At 43.8% G+C, this 24,977-nt stretch overlaps 1 protein-coding gene across 2 annotated transcripts in view; it reads left to right on the forward strand.

Moving 5' to 3' along the window:
* The window catches only part of KIZ (kizuna centrosomal protein), a 93,447-nt gene that overhangs the window by 49,722 nt on the left and 18,748 nt on the right, over positions 1–24,977 (forward strand). For both annotated transcript variants that reach the window (XM_019973258.2, XM_019973257.2), the window contains 3 exons: positions 5,033–5,183; positions 15,728–15,893; positions 16,769–16,828. In XM_019973258.2, coding sequence (XP_019828817.2) covers positions 5,033–5,183; positions 15,728–15,893; positions 16,769–16,828 — 377 coding nt within the window. The remainder of the gene's footprint in view (positions 1–5,032; positions 5,184–15,727; positions 15,894–16,768; positions 16,829–24,977) is intronic.

Genomic DNA, 24,977 nt, shown 5'->3' on the forward strand with positions numbered 1-24,977 from the left:
GTTAGACTAGGTGATTCATCATGTGACTCTCTTAACCTGGGCTGCCAGACTGTGGCGTGGTGATAAGATATGCCATCTCCATCGACTCGGCCCGCGTTTGTTACAGTTTCTCAACATGCATAAATAGAGCGTCCTTTCCCATTATGAGAGGTTGCATTTTCCATGACTATTGATCTACAGTTATGTATAAATCAGCTTTCCAAGAAGAAATGATCTTTCTTTATGACCAACACAAATTTTAAAATTAATATCTGGAGCCTTCGGAACTGTGTCTCTGCCACAGTCATTTTTTAAAGCCAGATAAAGAAGTCAGGAATGGTTCCTGAAGTCACTGTTGTGGTCTGTTATAATCAGAATTACCCCGTGTCATGACTGAGGATGCTGTTCCTTGCACACTGATTGCCACTGGCTCCCTCGCTAGCCTCAGAAAAAGTCCCAGGTGTCTATCTGACCTCTGAGAGACAGGCAGTCAGGTCTTAGCTGCCAGTTCTTCCTAACAGGTCTTAATCCTGGCATCATGCTCCCCTGCCCTCTGCATGTTCACCACCTCCTGTGCCCTCAGCGCTCAGGAGGTATTCCTAGTGCTGTGCTGTGCTTAGTCACTCAGTCGTGTCCAACTCTTTGCAACCCCATGGACTGTAGCCCACCAGGCTCCTCTGTCCATGGAATTCTCCAGGCAGGAATACTGGAGTGGGTTGCCATGCTCTCCTCCAGATATTTGCAACCCAGGGATTGAACCCAGGTCTCCTGCATTACAGGCAAGGTATTGCTAGGTATTTCCCTAAATGGGGTATTCCTGTCTGCCAGGGACAGCCCTTAGACCGAAGCTGCCAGCTGGTCCTTCCAGAAACACAAATTTGAAGAGAATCATCTACTTCTGTTTCTCAGTTGTTAGTGACATTGATGTCAGCTGGGCAGAATGGGAAGGCTCTAACATCGTATGGACTCCTGAAAGCCTGTAAACAGAGCCATGTTTTGTGTGGCCATGGCCCTGCTTGTGTCCCTGACCAAACCTTGGCAAGCAACATCCGTCTCTTTGCTTCCATTCAATCCAGAAAATGGGACACCTGGTCCACAGCATAGATTGGAAAGATAGATTTCTGAATTCTCTATCACAAAATGAAGCCTCTTCAAAGAAAAAGGACAAAACCATTCCTATCATCATTATTATTGTTATTACTGATTTTTGTTATACCTGGGATTAAATGTTGTAAGACCTTCATGTGAAAGGCTTACTGTTACTAGTAAGTTGTCATTTTAGACAATTATGAGTTTTTAAAATATGATGCATGTCATTTGAGGCAGTCTATTTTAAAAAAATTGTTCTTTATTGCCTCCTGGAAAATGTATTTTAACATAAAAGTGATTAATCACTTTGTCTTCTATAGAAACCGTAATGAGACTACCCATGAGTTTATGTCTTTTCCAGGTGCAATTAATTGTCTCTGTCCATTGCTCCTTTCAGATACATTCACCCCACTGTGCTCTCAAACTAATGCTGAAGAATTGTCAGGTTTATAGGATTTGGAGTATATGTAGAATCTATTTTATTCTGCTTATGTTCAGAATAAAATTCAAGATATTTATTATTTTGTCTGCATTTAAGATTTTGGTCAGATTACCCATCTGTTGTAAATCAGTTGTAGTTAGGAAATGCTGATACCTTTGCTTAAATTGCAGTTTTCTCATTGGAAACCATTATAAGTGTATGAAATTCATTATAGACTTTAAATCTATTTTTAATTAGAGGAGTATATAATTGAGCTGACATCATGCTTTTTTTTTTTTTTTTTTCCTATGTGACATTGATACTAGAAACTTTGCAAAGTGAAGTGGACAAGAGAGGAAAAAACTCCTTTAAGTCCTCTGAACTGCTCCGTAGGTGTTCTAATTCTGTCTATTTGTGTAGAACCAGGGGCAGGACTCCACGCAGTGTCCACCATGGCCCAAACCTTCCTGGTTGCCAGGTGTTGGCTTAGCCACTCAGAAGTCACAGATTCTGATGCTGTTTCTCCTCCAGAAGTTCATTTGCTTTTTGAGCCTGTGGGTTTTCTCCTTTTATGAAGCAAGTGTAATAATTACAAGAAACCTCAGCTAGTGCTTTCATGCCAGGACACAAAGGATGGTTACAGTTGGAATAGGTGTTAGTGACCAGAGTCTTGCCCTTGGCTTTGCTTCTGCAGAAACCATGTGTCTCAGTCCCGAGAGAGGCTGGTGTCTGATAAGTCAGTGCATCCCAACTAACTCATCCTCCTTAAACTTGTTTTCAAGTTGAATTCAACCTAACTAAACATGCTTTCTAGATAGAAACAATTGATTTTACTCATTATGAGAAATATACTTGATGACTGGACTAGAATTTGACCTTGGCCCATGTGTGCGTTTTCCTAGGAGGGAAATCACTGTAAACCCAGATGCAGATGCAAAGGGTAACTCATTGACATAGAACAGAACAGAGGACTTGGAAGCTTTGTGACGTTGGTGAGGTCTCGATGTCACCAGGAGAGACAAGTTGCTCAAGGGCCTTCCTACCAGACTGGCCAGGAACCTTGGAATCATCTGGGGAAGTTTTTAAATAAGTTCAAGGATTCCAGTGGTGCATCCCACTTTATTCAAGTCTTGGGGAAAAGCAGGGGTTAGATCAGGCCAAATCTTATAACAATTAAGATTTATTTTCAAAGGTTCTGAATTACACCTAGACTTTTTCCCCATTTTATTATGAAAATTTTGAAACATACAGAAAAGTGAGAAAAACTGTAATGCCAACATACCTACCACCCAGTTTCTACCACTGACATTTTATTACACTCCCAAATCTGTTTTCCATCCATCCATCCATCAATTCCAATCTGTTATTTTTATGCATTTCCAAGTAAGTTGCACATATTAGTACACAGATTTTTAGTATATACTTTGGCATGTTTTGGAGAAGGAAATGGCAACCCACTCTGGTACTCTTACCTGGAAAATCCCATGGACAGAGAAGCCTGATAGGCTACAGTCCATGGGGTAGAAAAGGGGGGTTGGACACAACTGAGCAACTTGACTTTCACTTTGACATGTTTAAACATCTACAGAAGTAGGCGTGAATATAATGAAGTCCCACGTACCCTCTCCCAGACCCACAGTTGTCAACATCTTGCTAGTTTTTTTTTTTATCTTTCCCTCACCCACACTTTTTCTTCAGTAGTTTAAGACAGACAACATTTTTTCCTCTCACAAATACATCTCTAACGTACAAATATTTAATACTTGACCACTTAAGACAATTCTTTGTTACCTAGTCCTTGTCAGTTTGCTTTGGTGTTCTCAAAAGCAGTCTGTCTACATTTGCAGTCTTTGAATCAGGATCCAAATGTAAACTGTAAACTGCTGGTTGGATCAGGTTCCAGAATTATATTCCAGGCAGGTAATTCTGGCAGAACGCCCTCACAGGCAGTGCTGGGCCTTCTCTCTTCACCGCCTCAGGCAGCACGTGACTGTGTCCCTTCGCGTGTGCTCCCAGGACTGGGCTGAGGACTTGGGCACTGGCAGACGGGTGCCTCTGATTCAAAGCTTCCATCATGCCGTTTCCTCAACATTCTGATCATTTCCTAGGTGCATTCATTAATTTGGACTTAGAGAACAGTGACTTTTCTAATGCAGCCCTTTCTTTGCATCTATTAATTGAAAAAACTTTTCCCATCAACTACTTGGTAACTCTGAATTTTTTTTTTTTTTAATTTGTGTTTTTTGTTGTTGACCACAAAGGCAGGACAAATGCTTGACTCCATCCCTTTCTTTAACCAGTTTCCGGAGTAACAGGTTGTTTCTCTAGCAGTATCCAAAGGTTGGTTTGTTGATACTTTAGTGGTAAAAACACACATAAACATAAAATTTACCACCTTAACCATTTTAAGTGTACAGTAGCATTAAGTACATTCACATTTTTGTGCATCAGATCTCTAGAGCTTTGTCGTCTTACAGAACTGGAGCTCTGTCCCCATTAAACAAGTCGCCAATCCTCCTTCCCCTAGCCCCTGGCAGCCACCACTCTACTCTGCCTCTGCATTTGACTGTTCTCGGCATCTTATGTAAGTGGAATCACACTGTTTTTTTGTGACTGGCTTATATAATGGAGTAGAATGTCATGTTGTAGTACATCTGTGTTGTAGTATGTGACAAAGATTTCCTTCCTTTTCAAGGCTGAATCCAAAGGTTTTTTATTATTTATCTTTTAAATGAACTCATGTATTTTTATACATGCACCGCGTTCCAGTCCATGTTAGTCATCGTTCTTTTGGCTCTCACACTGTCTCGTCTTTGGCCAGTGGGTGCCTCTTTGGCAGAACCCCTGAGGCCTGTTCACACAACTCAGGGTCCGAGAGCTTCCTCCCTTCCTGGGACAAGGTGCTCCAAGCTCATCTGATGTGTTTCCTGTCCCCGGCCTGAAATATAGCACATTTTTCTTCCGTTTAATATCTAAATACTATATTATAGGCAGCAATATAGGCTTATGTTGGACTTTTTCCTAATAGTAACTTATTAAAAAAAATAATGAAAGCACTGCACGAGTATAATAAGAATAAACTAATTGAAGTGGAGATATGAACTGTTGTTTGCTTTACATTTAAGAGGAGCCTGACCACCTCTGCACTAGTTAGAAACAGTGGCCACACGTCAGAATCGCTCTGAGAGTCTTAAAGAAAGTCTCAATTTGCTGGGTTCCCCACCAGCAGACTAGTTTTCCTGAACTCTGAAGCAGTGGCATGAAGTACCTAGATGATGCAAAACCCCCCGGGTGGTCCCAGGGTGCAGACAGAGTTGAGAATTCTCATCTATCAATGATATTGTAACTAAAATAAAATCAAAGTTACCCCCCAAAAAGAAACCTGAACTCTGGAAATCCCCTTATCCCAGATTATATTAGGTTCCAGACTTTTCTGTGTAATCTGTCTTCTGCTATCATGATTGTGGGGACCTTTAACAATATAGGACTCATAAGTCACCCAGCATTGCACATGTCTAATGGACTCCTAATTGTGTTTCATAGGTTTGAACAAACACCAGCCTCAGGCTTATTAAGGACACGATCGGGTCAACATATTGCTGCCCTGAAAGGACATGATACTTTTGTCCAAGAAGAGGAAGTAGCGAAGCTGTCTGGAGTTTTCCTGGTCAGCAAACTGGACCAGAGGACAAAGGTTAATACTTTTTATTCTTTAAAATAAGTTTCAAATTGTACAAGTTAGTCATTTGAGAAAATAGTTAACATCCTTAACAATGATTAACATATTTGAAAAATGTAAATTGTAAGTGAGCTTTTGTGGTTGGTTGGATGAACTTTGATCTCAAACCTTTTGCATAGTGTTTTGTGTATACATTTCAGGTCCTTTCTTACAGAAGGTTAGTTAACTCAGGGCCTGTAGGTAACCTATTTAAACATACCTACCGCAACATTTGTCCAGGGAGCTCAGGAGCCTCTTGGAGAATTCTGGTTTTCTTTCTCTACACCATCCTTTAAACATACTGTGTGGTCATTTTTGTCAACTCAGCAAATATGTATTTGTCCACTTCTGTGGATTAGGCAGCAGCCCAGATCTATGAGGGGGAGAGAGAGAAATCCCATGCAGCCCCTTCTCTGGGGGATGGCAGAGTGGGTGTCTGCAGTGGGAACATGGCAGAGGGCTTAGACCCTCCAGAAGGGGAGCCAGGCATCTGGAGAAGCAAGGAGGGCAGACCTGATGTCTGAGGGAGCCAAGGGGCATGCGAAGGTGACTCTGAAAAGCCAGGCAGGATTTCAGCAGGCTCTGAGGGGGTGGGTGACGGACTTAGGGGCCAAAGAACAGGTCAAGAAAGTGCACACTTTCCCAGGAAACAGAGCCATTGTTGTGGCTGAGGAGCAGACTACACCTGGGGACAGGGAACAGAAGTTGTACAGGGTCTGGCCCGGCTCAGGAGAGGTGTTCATGGGTTCAGCAGAGTTTGAGAGCCACAGAGTCCCTTGAGCTGAGCTGCAGGAGGGGCCTCAGGGAATTTAGTCCCTGTGGACTGGGAGGGGGACAGCCAAGGATGCACCCAGCCGTGGTTCAGCGGGACAGTCGGGAGTGGACTGAGCACTTGCACAGGTAGAGCAGGTCATGCTGGAGCAGAGTCATGGAGCCAGTTCCCAGGGAGGTGCAGTGGGTGGGGCTGGAGGGCAGAAACTCAGGTCCAGAGCAGCCCATCTGGCTAGTGGATCTGATCCCTAACCAGGGATCCAGCTCAGGCCCAAGGCAGTGAGAGAATGGAGTCCCAAACACTGGGCCACCAGGGAATTCCCTCCAAGTATGTTTTCACCCTTATACATGCTTAACTCTCTATATAACATAGAGTTTTCTGGCTTTAATACTTCTTTATTTTGATTATGCACAAAGTTCAGGATTCCATAGGAGCCCCCTCTGGAGGCAGTCCTTGCCCCTCTGTCCCAAAGCCACAGCCTGTTTTGCAGCCCTGTCCAGAGCCTCTGTGTTGCCCTCCAGCCTTTCAGAGCACCTTCAGCCCTGCCCAACACCCCCTCCCCCAGTCCTCTAATTAGAAAAGAGTAGAAGGACTTTTTAAAAAGCATTTCACACATACACACATGGAGCGGCACAGTGAAGCCACCGACCCACGTCTGCATGTGTGTTACCCCTGCACTCTGCAGTTCCCCACCCCTTTGCCCTCCCCTCTCTCCTCTGCTCCTGCCTCTGCTCCTACCCTTGCTCTTCTCTCTCTCCTCGTCTCCTTTCTCCCCATTCTCCTTCTGGAGTGGATTATTGCAGGTAGAGATACAGCCCCTGGGTGCCCCTCACAGATCCTGCCCTTTTCAAAGGTAACCTTGTGCACATCCTTCCTGAGCACATTTTCATTTTACTGCGCTGCATGTGACTCAGTAACCCTCAGTTTTGTCTTGTTTGTGGTATGGCATTGTCCGTGTAAATGTTCTTGAAGAAAGAACTGTGTTCTTTAGGAAGAACAGAACCATTGCTTTTTAGATTCTTTTTCATATCTGTTGATAAATGTAGATCCTAATAAGGATTTTGTTTTCAGGTTTTATTATCCATTGTATTTAGTTCTGTTTTGTAACAGCATTGTTCTCCATTCATACTCACTGCAGATACATCATATCTCAGTCACATCAAGGGCAAAATAAGCATTGGTCTACAGTATTGCCATTTACCATCTCCTTGTCTTTTTTTTTTAAGGTGATGTTTATATTAGAAAACATATTCCAAGTTCCAGACAACCAGTTCACTCATAATTTTTCAAATAATAACTCCATAATTAATAGGAAGAGGGGTGCCCAATTGATAGCTCATTAGTCAAATAACCTTCTACCTCCCCTAGTAGGTATTTTGTTCCTTTTTAAATCACTATCTAGTGACAACCATAAAAATTACCAATAAATAAATGACAAAACCCATCCTTATAAATAGAAGCAAGCAGGCAGTTTCTAAATAGGTTGTGACTGAAAAAAAGCACAGCCCTAAAGACTCAGCCACCTGAGTGACATGGGCAGGACAAGCCTGGCAGATGTGAGGACAGAATGCTTTTCTGGGCTGTAGGACCATGACAGTCACAAATCAGCACAGTCAAGTGTCTTTGAGTTGTTGTCCTGTATAGACCATATATATATTTAGTAAATAATACGGTTAAATATTTCTCTGTAGATAAAAAATTTTTAAGTAAGAGATTTTCAAAATTTAAGAAAGCTCTAGTAGAAATCATTTGATTAAGAGTCTAATGAAGCTGAGAAATATTTACTTTGATCTCTTGGGTAAATGGCTAATTAAACAGCCACATGTAAATGATGTTTACCTGTGGGTCCCTCGCTGTCAGCTGGAGTCAATCCCGTCTCTTGAGTAAATACATCATTAAAGCCGCCGAAACTCGGATTATGTCCCCCTGAGACTAGATAAGATCCACAGCACCCGCATAACCTATTAGGCAATTACATAATTGAGCTGCATGCTTTTAAATCAGGAAAATCTGTAATTACTCTATGTGGAAAAAAAAAAAAATGAGTTGGGTGCTTCATTAAAATACCAAGTACATTAATACTGCTTTTCTCCTAAGTGGTGCCTACCTACACCCAGGGAAGCGTCCACAGGCAAAGCAGCCCAGCCCACCGGTGTCGTTCACAGAGCATGTGGAATCAGCCTTGGGAGTCCCCACCCCCTCCCTAAATGGTGACCTGGGGTGCCATCCTCCTCTCTTGACTACTCGTTCACTGGCTCGTGTGAATACGTCCCCTTTCTTCTCATTGCTACTTTGATACCGTCTCCTTCCTCTCCTATAACCCACATACAGCTTCAGTGATGACACTTGTACTTCCGTTTGGACACTGAACAATTACTTCTGGTCTGCAAGGTTCTTGAGGAAGGGTCAGTTAAATCTGTGTATGAGGGGAATAGCCATGCTGTCAACATCCCTGGTTTTTCATTCTCTTGCTCTTCTGTATCTGCATTAATAACATTGATTTCCATATGAAGGTTTTTTATTTTATTAAGTGTTTTCACATTCATTTTCTCTCTATACCACCCATTGCAGAAACCGTATTCTTGTAGAGCTAACATATGTTTTCTTTTTCTGAAAAACATAGCAGGAAAAAAACAAACTTGAAATATTAAGGTAAACAGAAAGAAGACAAGACAACTGCCTGTTCCCCAGCTCTCTGTATAGAACTTTGTTGACACTGAGATGTGTGGTCTTTAATATATTGACCAACATGGGTTGTGCTGTGTGTGGATGGCCTCCGTGACCTGCCCCCACACCATGTCACAGGGAAACCTCCTTTCACATCATCACATGCTCTCCATCCTTTCTGACCGTTGCGCAGAGAGAGACCCCTGTGTGGCCCTTCCACTGTCTCTTTAACCAGGCTCCTGGTATTGAACATTTTAAGTTGTTTTAAATTTCTTCTCTAGTGAAAAAGTTTCAAAGAATATTTGAGAGCTCAATTTTTTTACAGATTCTCATGCTGTTTCCTGAGAATGAGTTCCTAGATGTAGATCTCTTAGGTCAGAGATCTTAGGTCTGTGCATCTCCCAGGCTTATGCTCTGCACTGCCAGAACTCACCCTGACAGGGTCATCGCTTACCAGGAATGGATGAAAATATCAGTTCTCTGCACTGTTTATGAAACCGGATACCATCAACCTTTTTTGAACACCAAATTCAGAAGTGCAGATGACAGCCAATTTTTTTGTGTGTTCATTTGACACAAATGCAGTGACAAATAGATTCAAGGGATTAGATTTTATAGGCAGAGTGCCTAAAGAACTATGGATGGAGGTTCGTGACGTTGTACAGGAGGCAGTGATCAATACCATCCCCAAGAAAAAGAAATGCAAAAAGGCAAAATGGTTGTCTGAGGAGGCCTTACAAATAGCTATGAAAATAAGAGAAGCAAAATGCAAAGGAGAAAAGGAAAGATATACCCATTTGAATGCAGAGTTCCAAAGAATAGCAAGGAGAGGTAAGAAAGCCTTCCTCAGCAATCAATGCAAAGAAATAGAGGAAAACAATAGATTGGGAAAGACTAGAGATCTCTTCAAGAAAATTAGAGATACCAAGGGAACTTTTCATGCAGAGATGAGCACAATAAAGGACAGAAATGGTATGAACCTAATAGAAGCAGAAGATACTAAGAAGAGGTGGCAAGAATACATAAAAGAACTATAAAAAAAAATCTTCACGACCCAGATAATCACAATGGTGTGATCACCAACCTAGAGCCAGACATCCTGGAATGTGAAGTCAAGTGGGCCTTAGGAAGCATAACTATGAACAAAGCTAGTGGAGGTGATGGAATTCCAGTTGAGCTATTTCAAATCCTGAAAGATGATGCTGTGAAAGTGCTGCACTCAATATGCCAGCAAATTTGGAAAACTCAGCAGTGGCCACAGGACTGGAAAAGGTTAGTTTTCATCCCAATCCCAAAGAAAGGCAATGCCAAAGAATGCTCAAACTACTATACAATTGCACTCATCTCACACGCTAGTAAAGTAATGCTCAAAATTCTCCAAGTCAGGCTTCAACAGTACTTAAACCGTGAACTTCCAGATGTTCAAGCTGGATTTAGAAAAGGAAGAGGAATCAGAGATCCAATTGCTAACATCCGTTGGATCATTGAAAAAGCAAGAGAGTTCCAAAAAAACATCTATTTCTGCTTTATTGACTATGTCAAAGCCTTTGTGTGGATCACAACAAACTGTGGGAAATTCTTCAAGAGATTGGTATACCAGACCACCCTACCTGCCTCCTGAGAAACCTGTATGCAGGTCAAGAAGCAACAATTAGAACTGGACATGGAACAACAGACTGGTTCCAAAGTGGGAAAGGAGTCCATCAAGGCTGTATATTGTCACCCTGCTTATTTAACTTATATGCAGAGTACATCATGAGAAATGCTGGGATGGATAAAGCACAAGCTGGCATCAAGATTGCCGGGAGAAATATCAATAACCTCAGATATGCAGATGACACCACCCATATGGCAGAAACCAAAGAGAAACTAAAGAGCTCATCACTCTTTAGTGATCTTTCATCATTTTGTTGATGAAAGTGAAAGAGGAGAGTGGAAAAGTTGGCTTAAAACTCAGCATTCAGAAAACTAAGATCATGGCATCTGGTCCTATCTCTTCATAGCAAATAGATGGGGAAACAGTGGAAACAGTGACAAACTTTATTTTGGGGGGCTCCAAAATCACTGCAGATGGTGACTGCAGCCATGAAATTAAAAGACACTTGCTCCTTGGAAGAAAAGCTATGCCCAACCTAGACAGCATATTAAAAAGCAGACACATTACTTTGCCAACACAGGTCTATCTAGTCAACGCTATGGTTTTTCCCATAGTCATGTATGGATGTGAGAGTTGGACTCTAAAGGAAGCTCAGCACTGAAGAATTGATGCTTTTGAACTGTGGTGTTGGAGAAGAGTCTTGAGAGTCCCTTGGACAGCTAGGAGATCCAACCAGTCCATCCTAAAGGATATTTATCAGTCCTAGGTGTTCATTGGAAGGACTGATGTTGAAGCTGAAACTCCAATACTTTGGCCACCTGATGCGAAGAGCTGACTCATTTGAAAAGACCCTGATGCTAGGAAAGATTGATAGTGGGAGGAGATGGGGATGACAGAGGATGACATGGTTGGATGGCATCACTGACTCAATGGACATGAGTTTGAGTAAACTCTGGGAGTTGGTGATAGACAGGGAGGCCTGGCGTGCTATAGTCCATGCGGTCGCAAAGAGTTGGACACAACTGAGCGACTGAACTGAACTGACCTTTATATTACAACTGAGATCAAACTCTTTCCTCTCCCTGTTTGTTAGCCTTTTGTATTTTTTCTTTTATAAAATTTGCCAGTTCACGTTCTTTGTTCATTTTTCTATCAGGTTAGTCATATTTTTTCTTGCTGACTTTTGAGAACTCTCTATATAAATTTTTTCTGTTTGCTATAATAGTTTGAGCAGTTTGATTTTCATCCCTCACTTTTCTTAATGGTGTTTGGATACAAGCCTCTTCCATTAATATCTTCATTTATCAATTTCTGCATTTGAATATCACAATTGCTAAGTTTGGGGATATAAATTTAGAGTTAGCCTAGGTGACTTTTAGGGTTCTAGACTTAGAAAGATCTGCATTTAAACTGAACTTTAAGAAAATCCTAGAGAAATCGAGGCAGTTAACTCTAGGTGTCCTGCTGAATGTAATTCATAGGATGGTTTATGTTCCATGAGATCTGAAATATGGAGATGTCTTCCTCACTCATCCTGCAGATAGTGTATACTTTGGCATTGAATTTCTAAGTGCTTTCTCCTGGCTCCTGGGAAGGTTAGAACATTGAGGAACTAGTTTGTTGATATTGACTTAGGCTGCAGACTGCTGAAAACCATGAAACAGTATCCAGCCCCCCACCCCACCCCTCCTCACTGTACCAGACTGGCTCCAAATGTATGAGAGGAGAAAAAGCCTTTATTGCCTAACGGATCAGATGGAACCCAAGCATGGGCCATTCATAAACACCATCAGAAGGTCCATCTTTGATGAATTTTTCAGATAGAAGGTCCCACTTTGCAGAGCCCTTCAGTCCCAGGTGGCACATGCATGGCAGCTTGCTCTGGGATTTGGTTCCTTTGCAGGTATGGGTTCATGTTGTCAGCGTCACTCTGCAAACTCCTTCCGTCTGGGGCCTTCTTAGAAATGCACCCTTTCAAAGATCTGCACACATCTTGAGTAGGTATCACAGGTGTTCTTTATGATTCTGCATAAGTTGTTTTTGACTGATCCTTTGAATGGACCTTCTGACCCATCCTTAGCTGAGGCTGACTTTTGTTTCTATCCCAACTTGTCATGATTCCTTCCCTGTGAGGGACTTATCTTGTGAATTCCTCTGCAGATGACCCACTGGGCAGATTTGCTGCCCTCTCTGTTGGCCTCATGGTCCAGCAGAATCAGATCAACCATTCTCATGCTGTGATTTGACCATCCATCAAAACCCGTATAGATATAAAGTACTTATCTCTGAGGAGTTACCTCTAGAATTATCTTTAATGTTCCTATCAAAAAGCTAAGAGAAATCCCAGAGATATGAGTATTAAGTAGGTAACGATAAATGGGATAAAATATACAAAATAAATGAAACCTGTAGAATGCCCAACACTTACCATGGTAAAAATTTTAAAAAAGGGCTCCAGGTAGAGATGATGGCATTGGTGGTACTCTCACCAAGCTTACAAGGGGTTGTTAGAAAGACGTTTGTAGCTATAATACTTTAGTCTGTGTTCTTTTGAAGCCCAGGTGGAACCCAGTTGAAACAAAAGAAGTTCTTGTAGGAAAGGGACGTGTAAAACAGATAGCTTATGTGTCATCACCAGGGACTAGTGAGAAGTTGTCTGAGTCACTGACCATCCAGGACAGTCTCCTCTGTTTGCACATTGCACAGTAGAAAGTGTAGAAACCCTCAACAGGCTTTTAACAACTTTATTCTTAAACCATGGGTTCAGACGGTGGCTATTGTGAAGTCATGCTAAGAAATTATCACTTACAGCTATTGTATGAGATAATACAAAGGTGCTTTAGGTGAAGTCGCTCAGTCGTGTCTGACTCTTTGCGACCCCATGCACTGTAACCTACCGGGCTCCTCTGTCCATGGGATCTTCCAGTCAAGAGTACTGGAGTGGGTTTCCATTTCCTTCTCCATGGCATCTTCCCGACCCAGGGGTTGAACCCAGGTCTCCTGCATTGTAGGCAGACGCTTTACCATCTGAGCCACCAGGTAAGTCTCATGATAATACAAATAAGAAATACATATTTGAGGCCCTGTCATAATGTTTGGATTATTTTAAATATCAGGAAAAGGAAATTACAGCTTTAACTGCAGAGACTAGGCCAATTCTTTTTGTTCATCTTCGGAAATGCTTTCCAAATAGCCAGGATTATTGGGTGCACAGAGGAGGCTCCCGCTCTCTACAGGAACAGATTCGATTAGATCAGGATGGGTGGAGATCTCGAAATGAGGGGAAAGCCAAAGGCAAGCACCTTGCTGGGATGTCCAGGCCAATAACAGTGGCCTTGGCCAAACTCACCAGGCTGAGTCGTTGAGCTTCCGCCTCAATGATTCTCCCTGTCAAAGTGTCATGTCCTTTCACGATGACAAGCAAAGAGTAGAATCTTCCCCTTTGTTCACTTGACACTAACCTTGTTACCACTTCACGCTTGGATAGAAGATGGCCGGAGAGGCTGTGCCCAGCTCCCCTTCACATTCACTTGCAGGGTCTCAGGTCCATTCCCCACACGGTAGGTTTACTGCTGCCATCATGTCCCAGGGAGAGGTCGGCACCACTAAGCAGTCTTCCACTCCAAATGGGGGAGAGGGAGACATGTGCCTTGGCAGCCAGACGGTGACATTGTGTTGATTGTTCAGCTCTGGTCACCAGTGTATTTTTAATTCTTAAGAGAAGAATGCTGACCCAGATGTGAAGTGTCACAGCTATTAACCTATCCTGTTAATTGCCACATTTTCTCTATGTCTCACATTGGCTGTGATCAGATCTCCACCCACCTCCCTGCCCAGGACACTTGGAGTGGCACAGGTAAGACCGTTCTGTGCCTGGAGGAAGCAGACAGGCTGTGTGGCCACTGAGTTTCCTGAGCTCCCTGGCCGACTTGGTGGCAAAGTGCAGAGTATCCGTATCCTTGACTGAAGGTTATGGTTTCCAGCGAGGTCAGGTCTCTCTTTGCTTCAGTGTACCCTCCTCAGCCCCTAAGTCCTTCCACCGTCCTCCTTTTGGAGAAAGTTCAGGGGTCATTTGAAGAATGAGGATACTGTAAGGTCACATTTTTCCAAATCTCCTCAAGCCAAACCAATTCTGTCTCACGTGCCTGAAAGACAGAATTCAGGCCATGAGAGAATGGATCTGGGATGTACCACCTGGGTTAACAGAGTTAGTCATGGCTCACACACATCCTTCCCAAGTAAAAAGATACCACACTACAGTCCACAGAAAACATCTCCTTGTGAGTGTAAATTATCGTGAAGAATTAAATTCTGCTGGAAAATAGCCTAGTGTTACTTTATCTTGAAGACATTTTCTTTTTTTAAATTTTATTTTATTTTTAAACTTTACATAATTGTATTAGTTTTGCCAAATATCAAAATGAATCCATCACAGGTATACATGTGCTCCCCATCCTGAACCCTCCTCCCTCCTCCCTCCCCATACCATCCCTCTGGGTCGTCTCAGTGCACTAGCCCCAAGCATCCAGTATCGTGCATTGAACCTGGACTGGCATCTCGTTTCATACATGATATTTTACATGTTTCAATGCCATTCTCCCAAATCTTCCCACCCTCTCCCTCTCTCACAGAGTCCATAAGACTGTTCCATACATCAGCGTCACTTTTGCTGTCTCGTACACAGGGTTATTGTTATCATCTTTCTAAATTCCATATATATGCGTTAGTATACTGTATTGGTGTTTTTCCTTCTGGCTTACTTCACTCTGTATAATAGGCTCCAGTTTCATCCACCTCATTAGAACTGATTCAAATGTATTCTTTTTAATGGCTGAGTAATACTCCAGCTTTCTTATCCATTCATCTGCTGATGGACATCTAGGTTGCTTCCATGTCCTGGCTATTATAAACAGTGCTGCGATGAACATTGGGGTACACGTGTCTCTTTCCCTTCTGGTTTCCTCAGTGTGTATGCCCAGCAGTGGGATTGCTGGATCATAAGGCAGTTCTATTTCCAGTTTTTTAAGGAATCTCCACACTGTTCTCCATAGTGGCTGTACTAGTTTGCATTCCCACCAACAGTGTAAGAGGGTTCCCTTTCCTCCACACCCTCTCCAACATTTATTATTTGTAGACTTTTGGATCGCAGCCATTCTGACTGGTGTGAAATGGTACCTCATAGTGGTCTTGATTTGCATTTCTCTGATAATGAGTGATGTTGAGCATCCTTTCATGTGTTTGTTAGCCATCTGTATGTCTTCTTTGGAGAAATGTCTATTTAGTTCTTTGGCCCATTTTTTTATTGGGTCATTTATTTTTCTGGAGTTGAGCTGGAGGAGTTGACATTTTCATGTAGTTTAAATGTCAGGAGACAAATCTCAAGTAAAGCTTGACGTAAAATAACATTTGAAGGCTGATCTCTGAGACCAAGGGGAGTGTGACCACAGTTTGTTAATTTTTTGTGCGTGCTTTTAAACCCTATAGGCAACTGCGTTATTGAAAAAAGATCTCACAGAAGAGCATGACAACAGGTTGGCTGTTCACAGCAGCAAGTCATCTTGTAGTTTGCCATCTACTCCTAGTGATGAAAGTGGAATAAGGAATGGAAAACCCACTCTGTGGCCCAAAGGTGTTACTACAAGGGAACAAGGTAGCTATTGTTAAGGGTTCATCCACAGCAGAACTGCACTCAGAATCAGCGTGCCACCCTCTTTCTCAAAGTGTGCCCATAAAATAAAGCTGCTAAGCAATGCCTGTGATTCAGTATGTGTGATACATTACTCGTTTTATACCACCTTCCACTTCAGGAAAATACCTGAAATCCGAGAAGAATGGGAAACCTAATTGTAGGTCTTCAGTTCTGCTAAATTTCCAATGGAACTAGTTTTTATAAAGCTATGAAATATTAACAGAATTAACACCTGACATTAGGTACTTTTTTGATCATCCCGTAAAGATGGAGATGATTCCATTAAAATGAATTCCATGAAGTACTTTGAAGTTTTTTATATCACTTAATAGAATTTACTCATAATCAATAAATATTCTTTTAAATTATAATACAGCCTTATAAAAGTCTAAACAAATGATTAGGAAGCCATGAATTTATGACCCCCCCCCCAATTTTATTACCAATTTTTAGTCTCTAGAAATGGTGATTATTTTAGTGTTACTGGTAAGATGTGTCAGGAAACCACTGTCAGCTGTCCGGGACGTGAGCTGCCTGGGATGAGGTCAGAAGTTGATGACATGTGCTATACCTGAGGCCCACGTATGTTAAGCCCCACCCAAATATGATCAATGTCAGGCTAAACTATTTTGCATGAAAGCAGCATAGAGATATCTTAGCTTTTGAATAGGCTTTCTTCTAGGCACAGTGTATTTCAGACAAGAAACAAACTAACCAAAAAGAAAAGGTAGGGAGCAGTGCAGTTAAAAGGAATGGCAACTAAAAAACCAAACAAAGGCCGGTTCTGTCAGTATAACCTTGAAATACATTGTTATTATCACTTGTTCCATTTTTAGAAGACGAGAGCAGAGAAGAGAGCACAGAAGAAAGCATGGCAGCGAGGATGCCCATCTCAGGTAAGTTGACGGCTGCCTGAGGACCTGGGATTTTACTTTCTTCTGTAAGCAGAACAGTTTAGGTTTGTGTTCATGGACTCCGCCAAGAGCAGGCAGATTCAGTGACCATGTGCTGGAGCAGGAGCTCCAACCTGAGAGTGTGGTGACCTTCAGATCAGATCAGATCAGTCGCTTAGTTGTGTCCGACTCTTTGCGACCCCATGAATCGCAGCACGCCAGGCCTCCCTGTCCATCACCAACTCCCGGAGTGGTGACCTTAGGTTAACACAAACAGGTGGAAAATACTCAGGTCTGCTGAGTCCTTCAGAATTGTTGCACATTTGTGCTTGAGCGTGTCCCACCCCCATGAGCCTTTCAGCGCCTGCCTCTGTGTGTAAAGGCAAGTCCCCGTGGGGACACCAGTCATTATATGGCCAACTACAGATGTGTCTGATTTCCTCTATTCTTTCTTATAATAATTGACTGTATCATTATTAAAAAAAAAAAAAAAAAAAAAGAGCAGGAAAAAATGTGCCAGACAGGAAGCTTGCTTGTGTCTCAGTTACAAAGCCCATCTGATCAATTACAAATTTTAGCAATAAGGTTTCGTTAAGATATGTTAAGGTTTCTGCTCATGTATTCGGCTTGTTTAGATGAAATCTGAATGTCATTACTTTTTTTAGTTTTAGAATATCAACAGCAGCAATTAGTATTCTGATCAGAATTCTATTTGTCATACATCTAAATTTACTAGTACCTTATTTTGTAAAGTGGTGTGCTACTTCATTATAAATTCAAAGGTCTGACTTTAAATATTTATACAAGTAAATACACCATTGCACCGAGATACTGAGGCATGCATCTGCATATGAGTTAGTTTTGTTGTTTATCAGCAAAGAGAACAGTTTCTTTTATGGCAGTACGATTCATGGCCTGATGATGAATTCTGAACCCATGTGTCTGCAATGAACTCCGATTTTGAAAAAGGAGTTTATAGTGGAGCAATTATTGTATATGTTCTGCATCAGATAATATTTCACTCCAAAATACAGAGGTTTTCTTTTCCTTGAAATATTTTCCCAGTGGTATGTTTATTGGATTTTTATTCTTCATTTTGAGAAAACTCTGATAGAGTCCCCTGTTTGTTTTTTTATTAGTAAAATTAATAAAAGTGTAGATGTTCCCAAACTACAGACATCCAGAAGGTCATTTGGGTGCTTTTCTTTTGTATCTGCCTTTGAGTGCAGGATATCTAACGACCTCTGAATTTGCTTCAGTTCAAATCACAAGGGCTTGTTGGGGAACCCTGGGGAACCAGGAAGTCCCCTTGTCTCCTATCGATCCCTGTCTGCTCAGCACTCTTTCCAGACCCCCCTGTGGTGAGTCGGTATTCCCACATTAGTACAGGTGTGATTTTCCCAGAGGACTTTTTAACTTAGGGCGAGCTGGCATGGGACATTATACTGTGTCAGGTGGCAGCGTGATGAGTCACTGTGCGTAGACACTGCAGGATGTTGGGCACAGTCAGCCTCGCTAGTGTCCGTCACCACATGTAGTTACAGGTTTTCTTTCTTTTACTGAGAACTTTTAAGGTTTCCTATCTCATCAGTGTTTAGGTACACAGTCCTGCGGTGTTAGCTCTAGTCCCCTCGCTGTGCATTCGGTCCCCAGGACTTACTGACTTTATAACCAGAAGTCTGCGCCCTTTCACCCCATCACCCGTGTCACTTAGCCCCACCCCCATAACTTCCAGTGTGTCCTCTGTATATCTCAGAATTTCCTAGTAAGAGAGGAGGTAGTTAAGTATCAGTGTTTCAAATCTTTCTTCTCTTCACGCAAGAAGAGGTATGATGTGCCTCAAAGTAATACAGGTTATTTTCCGTGAAGATTTTTTTTAATTAAATTATAATTCCAACAATCTGTCATTGATCTGTCACTGCTGCTGCTGCTAAATCACTTCAGTCGTGTCCGACTGTGCCACCCCATGGACTGCAGCCCACCAGGCTCCCCCGTCCCTGGGATTCTCCAGGCAAGAACACTGGAGTGGGTTGCCATTTCCTTCTCCAATGCATGAAAGTGAAAAGTGAAAGTGAAGTCGCTCAGTCGTGTCCAACTCTTTGCGACCCCATGGACTGCAGCCTACCAGGTTCCTCCGTCCATGGGATTTTCCAGGCAAGAGTACTGGAGTGGGTTGCCATTGCCTTCTCCAGATCTGTCACTAGTTGGCAGCTAAAAAAAAAAAAAAAAAAAATTCTTTGTGCCTATTACAGGCCAAAGAAATAGACATAACATAACCAGGAAAATGTGAAAAAGCTGTCCAAAGCATCTTCTTAGTGGGAACATCGTGGTTCTGCCCCAGCCACCACCACCCCCTCCTTGGCAGCTCCCAGCACGTGCCTGCCAGAGGCCTTGGGCGCCTCAGCTCTGCTCTGCTGTGGTTGTATCTATCGTTACAGCTGCTTTGATCTCTGAGTTCTTGATCTTGATCTCTTCATTAATGTTTGTGTCTTGCCATGATTATTTGGAGATTGGCCTTTGGTAAAGTAAGGCATTGGAAGGACTGATAGTGAAGCTGAAGCTCCCGTACTTTGGCCACCTGATGCGAAGAGCCAACTCACTGAAAAAAACCCTAGTGCTTGGAAAGATTAAAGGCAAAAGAAGAAGGGGGTGACAGAGGTTAAGATGGTTAGATAACATCGCTGGCACAATGGACATGAACTTGAGCAAACTGCGGGAGATAGTGAGGGACAGGGAGGCCTGGCATGCTGCAGTCCACAGAGTCACAAAGAGTCAGACTGAGCAGCAACAAAGTAAGGCAGGTGTATGAATTAAGACAGAATCCTCCCCCTTTGTAATAGTTCTGTTGAGGCTTCCCCATCTGTACAGGCTGCAGTCCTTCTAGAATATTCCAAAGAAAAGGAACATTTTCAAGGCTGCCCTCGGAGGGTTAAGAAAATGTGGTAGTCTTTGGCATCAGCCATTGCTGTCACCAGCTCTTTACTTCCTGTTCTGTTTCTTCACCCACTGAGCCTCTGACCTGGGAAAGCAGACCTCCTGCCCAGCCAGATGGTGTGTGAGGTGAGGTCGGGAGTGTAAAGGCACTAAGCCTGTACTGGACACGCAGCCCACGTCAGCTGTGGTTTACGTCGATCTTTGTGTGCATCTTATGTTGGTCTTCTGCACCGGCCCCACTGGCCGTACCATTTTCATCCCTGTGCATCTAGTTAAAAGGAACCTCACGTGTGAAACCCAGAGGGGAGAAGTGGGAGGGCTTGCACGGTGCCACAGAGGGAGTAACCATGAGATGGTCCCAGAGGGGCACCCGGGCACCTCCGGCCTGGGATCCTGACAGCAGCTCGCTTTCCTGGAGATACAGTAGCTACTCGCAACCGCCCAGCCCTGCGCTGACACGGGTCCTCATGGACAGCATCTCCCACTGAATCCATTTCTGCCAGAAGTTTCCACATCAGAAGGCAAATGAAGATTTGAATCCAAAGGACATTACCTCATCAGAGAGGAATCTTGAAGAGAGCTTCACGGACTTTGGGAACTTCTCATTATATTCATGAAGAAACCGTCCAAGAAGAGGCCCAAACGGCAGCTGCAAGGGCTCCTGGCGACCTCACTGGTGAGGGCCCCATGTCCCTGTATGGTGTGTGGTGGGTGCCTCGTGGTGGGGGCCAGGCAGCTCCCCTGGGGAGCTAGGAGCTGGTACAGAGCTGCACCCAGAGAACACAGACCCTTGGCTGCTCACATAGCACAGGCACCTGCTGAGGACTTGGAAGAGACATCCATCCATGAACCACGGATGAACAAGAGCGAACCTTTGATCTGCTTGCTAACACAGTCCACCCCTTTCATTAGTATAGTTGTTCACCTTAAAGATTCCAGGTCGAAATCAAAGGTTAAGGGGATTATCTATGAGTGTGTGGGTTTCTTTATACAAGAATAGTATATAATCTGCATATATGTCACACCTCTACTTCGGCTGAATCCAGGGATGGCCAGAGACAGCCAGAGACTGGGTCCTCACCCTCCTAAGCCTCTAACATCTCTAACCGTCATAGCAACCCTGGAGGAACACAGACAGTTCTCCAGATGGCCCAGCAAACTTGGAAAGATTGAGAGTCCTTTTCAGGGCCATCAGATCAGATCAGATCAGTCGCTCAGTCGTGTCCGACTCTTTTCGACCCCATGAATCACAGCATGCCAGGCCTCCCTGTCCATCACCAACTCCCGGAGTTCACTCAGACTCATGTCCATCGAGTCAGTGATGCCATCCAGCCATCTCATCCTCTGTCGTCCCCTTCTCCTCCTGCCCCCAATCCCTCCCAGCATCAGAGTCTTTTCCAATGAGTCAACTCTTCGCATGAGGTGGCCAAAGTACTGGAGTTTCAGCTTTAGTATCATTCCTTCCAAAGAAATCCTAGGGCTGATCTCCTTCAGAATGGACTGGTTGGATCTCCTTGCAGTCCAAGGGACTCTCAGGAGTCTTCTCCAACACCACAGTTCAAAAGCATCAATTCTTCGGCGCTCAGCCTTCTTCACAATCCAACTCTCACATCCGTACATGACCACAGGAAAAACCATAGCCTTGACTAGACGAACCTTTGTTGGCAAAGTAATGTCTCTGCCTTTGAATATTCTATCTAGGTTGGTCATAACTTTCCTTCCAAGGAGTAAGCATCTTTTAATTTCATGGCTGCAGTCACCATCTGTAGTGATTTTGGAGCCCCGGGCCATATAGCCACTCAGACTTAAGTATTTAAGCCCAAAAGTCCATCCATCTCACCAGCCAGCCTCTCTTGTTGTATAAGAGAGGCACCTGCCTCAGGGCGTCTGGATCAGTTAAAATACCAGCTTGTAACTTAACAAAAGATGAGCCCTGAAAGGATGCTCTTGAGAGCGATGAAGGACAAAGCCTGGAGAGGTGGGCAACTTGCGAGGATTTCTGAGTGCAGACAGTCCCGGGGTGGCCCTTGTAAAGCAGGGTTAGCCTGTACCCCTAGGTGAGCCTGAGACCACAAGAAGTACAGGACCATCAGGGCAGTATCTCCCTGGAGCACTTAGGCCAGGAATGAAGCCATGCTTGTCTAGATGAAGAAAGTCTTCCTCTGAACCACTCGCACCCCCAAAGGGAAGTTTCCCCCATTGGTAATTTTATTGGTATTTATACTCAATTTACCTTGAGAATTTGGTGACTTTTAATTTAGTAAATGATGCAGCTTATGCTAAGTGTCAGAGAAAACAGAGCCCCTGACACAATATCTGGCACACAGTGGGCACTCATTTTGTCAAATAAATGAATGAAAATGAGAATGTAAAGGAGTTCCTTTAAGTGCTTGTTGATTCAGGCCATCACACCGTCTCTTTCCATCAGTCACTCCACCAGTACTTTTCCCACCCACGTGCCCATCCTGGCAAAACTCATCTCCTTAAGCTCCATGTGAAAAGGGCTCTCAGCTTTTATCTCAAGAGGATTAAGCCTCTAAGAATGTCCATTCAGCCTCTCATTCTTTTGACACCAATTCTCTTGGTCAAGCTGTGTTGAAAGTGGTTGCCTGACTGTGCCATTTCTCACTGATATTCTTTGGCAAGCTGAAATATTCCAGGTCAGTCTGTGGTCCGTCCCTTTAGAAGCTCTGTGGGAGGTCAGCCTAGGTTTGAAGGGTGCTGTCAGACACTGGGCAGGGCTTCCCCAAGCACCATTGCTCGAGCTTTACCACAGAATGGGAGAAGGCTGGAAATGGACGATGGCCACATCGTCATAGGAGACTGGATCTATCCTGGGATATCCTGGGAGAGAAAACTGCAGTGACGACAGGACTGTGAAGGCGAATGGCAAAGCGCTTGCACTCCGGAGCCTGTCTTGAGTCTGCACCGCACCTGTTCTGTCCTGGAGATGCCTAGTCAGGTCCAGATGCCATGCCTGGGGCAGCCAGGAAAGCACTGTCTGCTGCTGGGTTGGCCCTGGCCCTGCCCAGGTGGCCCTGTGTCTGTGGTAGGAGTCAGGCTGCCATGGCTTCACCATGGGGCCTGCTGCTCATGAAAGCAGAGAACTCCTCACTTCATATGCTGCAGGCTGGCAGCACCCATTTACTGTGGCTGTGGAGGAATGGAGGGCACCTTCTGGAAGAGCTCCTAAGCGGATACATTCCCAAGAATGAACTCAGAAGTGCCTGAGAAATTCTGCTCAGAGGCTGCCAGCAGAATCCCACTTGGACCAACCTGTGCACCAGCCATATCCTGAACTGGGTACCCCAGGACCTCCAGGTGTGAGCCCAGGCATCAGTCTGTATGTAACACACCAGGCAACTCCCTAAGCCTGAGAACCATGGAGCAGGGAGCCTCAGAGCTGAACCCTCCTTGTAGGTTATCCTGTGAACCACACTTCTTTTATGCAAGAGACCCCAGTGGAAAGGGGGGGAGGTCAGGCTCTAGATGCTTCGATGCAGTCAGGGCTCAGGGAGGGTGTGACTTTCCAAAGGCTGCTGTGACAAAGCATCACAGACTGAGAACCACAGACCTGTTTGCTCTCACACCTGTGGGTGCTAGAAGTCCAAAATCAAAGTGGCAGCAGTGCCCTGTGAAGGCGCCGGGAGCATCCTTCCAGGCCTGCTGCAGCCTCAGGTCTGTGATGGCACAACCCCGGTCTCTGCCTCCAGCCTCGTGTCACTGCCGTCTCTGTGTCTGGGCTTCTGTGTCCTCTTCCCAGTGGGAAGTGCCCTCCCAGTCAGCAGAGTCAGTGTCCAGAGTGAATCCAGGATGAGTTCATCCTGAGATACTTCACCGAGTGCATCGGCACAGATGCTGTTCACAGAGCAGGTCCCCTTCTGAGGTACTGGGTGGATGTGAATTTGGGAGGAGCACTATTCAGCCTGGCAGGGGAGGGACTTCATCCTAGTTTACATTGTCGCCTCTGGGTCATCACCTACATGATCGCTCCTGGCCCAACTCTAGATGATGATAATGCTGATATTATAATATCATGATATTAGGATAATAAAGAGTCTTCATTCCAACTCTTCTCATCTTATAAATCACTGAGTGCAAATGACTAAAAATATTGTTTTTAAGGACTATTAATTATGCCAGTAAGATATAACTTCCTGATCAAAATGACTCAAAAGTTAAATATTCCATGACCTCAAGAGTTGAAAATTCACCTCCCGTGACTGAGCAGTGTTACGTGGCTGGCACTGTGATTATGAATTATTGTGTGAAGTAGCATCAGCAAAACGGTTTCAGTTCGGTTTTTAAACATTCACTAAAGGTCAGTTACCAGCCTGGCACTTATTTTCAGGTGTAACCATTGAATTGTCCCATAGAAATTCAGGATGTGATGGAAACACCTCTTTTCTGAAGCATCTGTAGGCAACTGGTTGGAAGGAGGAGCTTTTCCCTTCTCTGAGCATCAGCCATCTCGTGCGAGAACAGAGAAGAAGCCCGGGTTGAGAGGTCCCCTGGCCCAGGACTGCTGGCGGCGTGGCAGTCTACATAGGACAAGTGATTTTGGTTATGGAGCCAACCTGTGTACCTTACGTTCACATAGACAGGTGGTGTTCTGTTGTTTTTTTTAATCCTTAAATATAGATGAGTTTTCTGTATTTTCAGAATTGTGAAAGCACCCTTATCCTTAATATTTTCTTGTTTTAATTTGAGATTACTAGACAAGTGATTTCTGGGTTTTCAGTAATAATGTTTACCTTTAGAATTAATTTTAGTATTCCATCCCACAATTTTTGTCTTATTTAGCAAAAACAGCTGGGTTTGCTGCATCTAGCACTATGTGAATAAAAAGTCGGCCTGGATGCAGAAACACATGAAAAGCAACAGCACTGGGAAACCCAGGGACATAAAATATTTTTTGAATTTAAGTTTAGAATTTCTGCATGCTTCCTGCAGGAATCGCAATTATCCTCCCTGGCTCAGAGATGCCCGGTTCTTTCTCGGTTCAAGGTCGCTCTTCTCGCTGCGCTAATAGCATTGTTCGCATCTCCTTTTGTTATTCCCTCTCTGGACCCAGCTCTTTCTTCACCAGGGATTTCCTGGAAAGCCAGGCCGACCCTCTGCCTTGGAGACACCCCTCAGAGGCTGGGGGACCAAGTGTTTATCTGGCTCTTGTAATGGGTTGTTAAAGGCACTTGTTCATCAGATATTTTCCTTTTCT

This window comes from Bos indicus, chromosome 13 (assembly GCF_029378745.1).
Source record: "Bos indicus isolate NIAB-ARS_2022 breed Sahiwal x Tharparkar chromosome 13, NIAB-ARS_B.indTharparkar_mat_pri_1.0, whole genome shotgun sequence".
Classification (NCBI taxonomy): Eukaryota; Metazoa; Chordata; class Mammalia; order Artiodactyla; family Bovidae; genus Bos; species Bos indicus.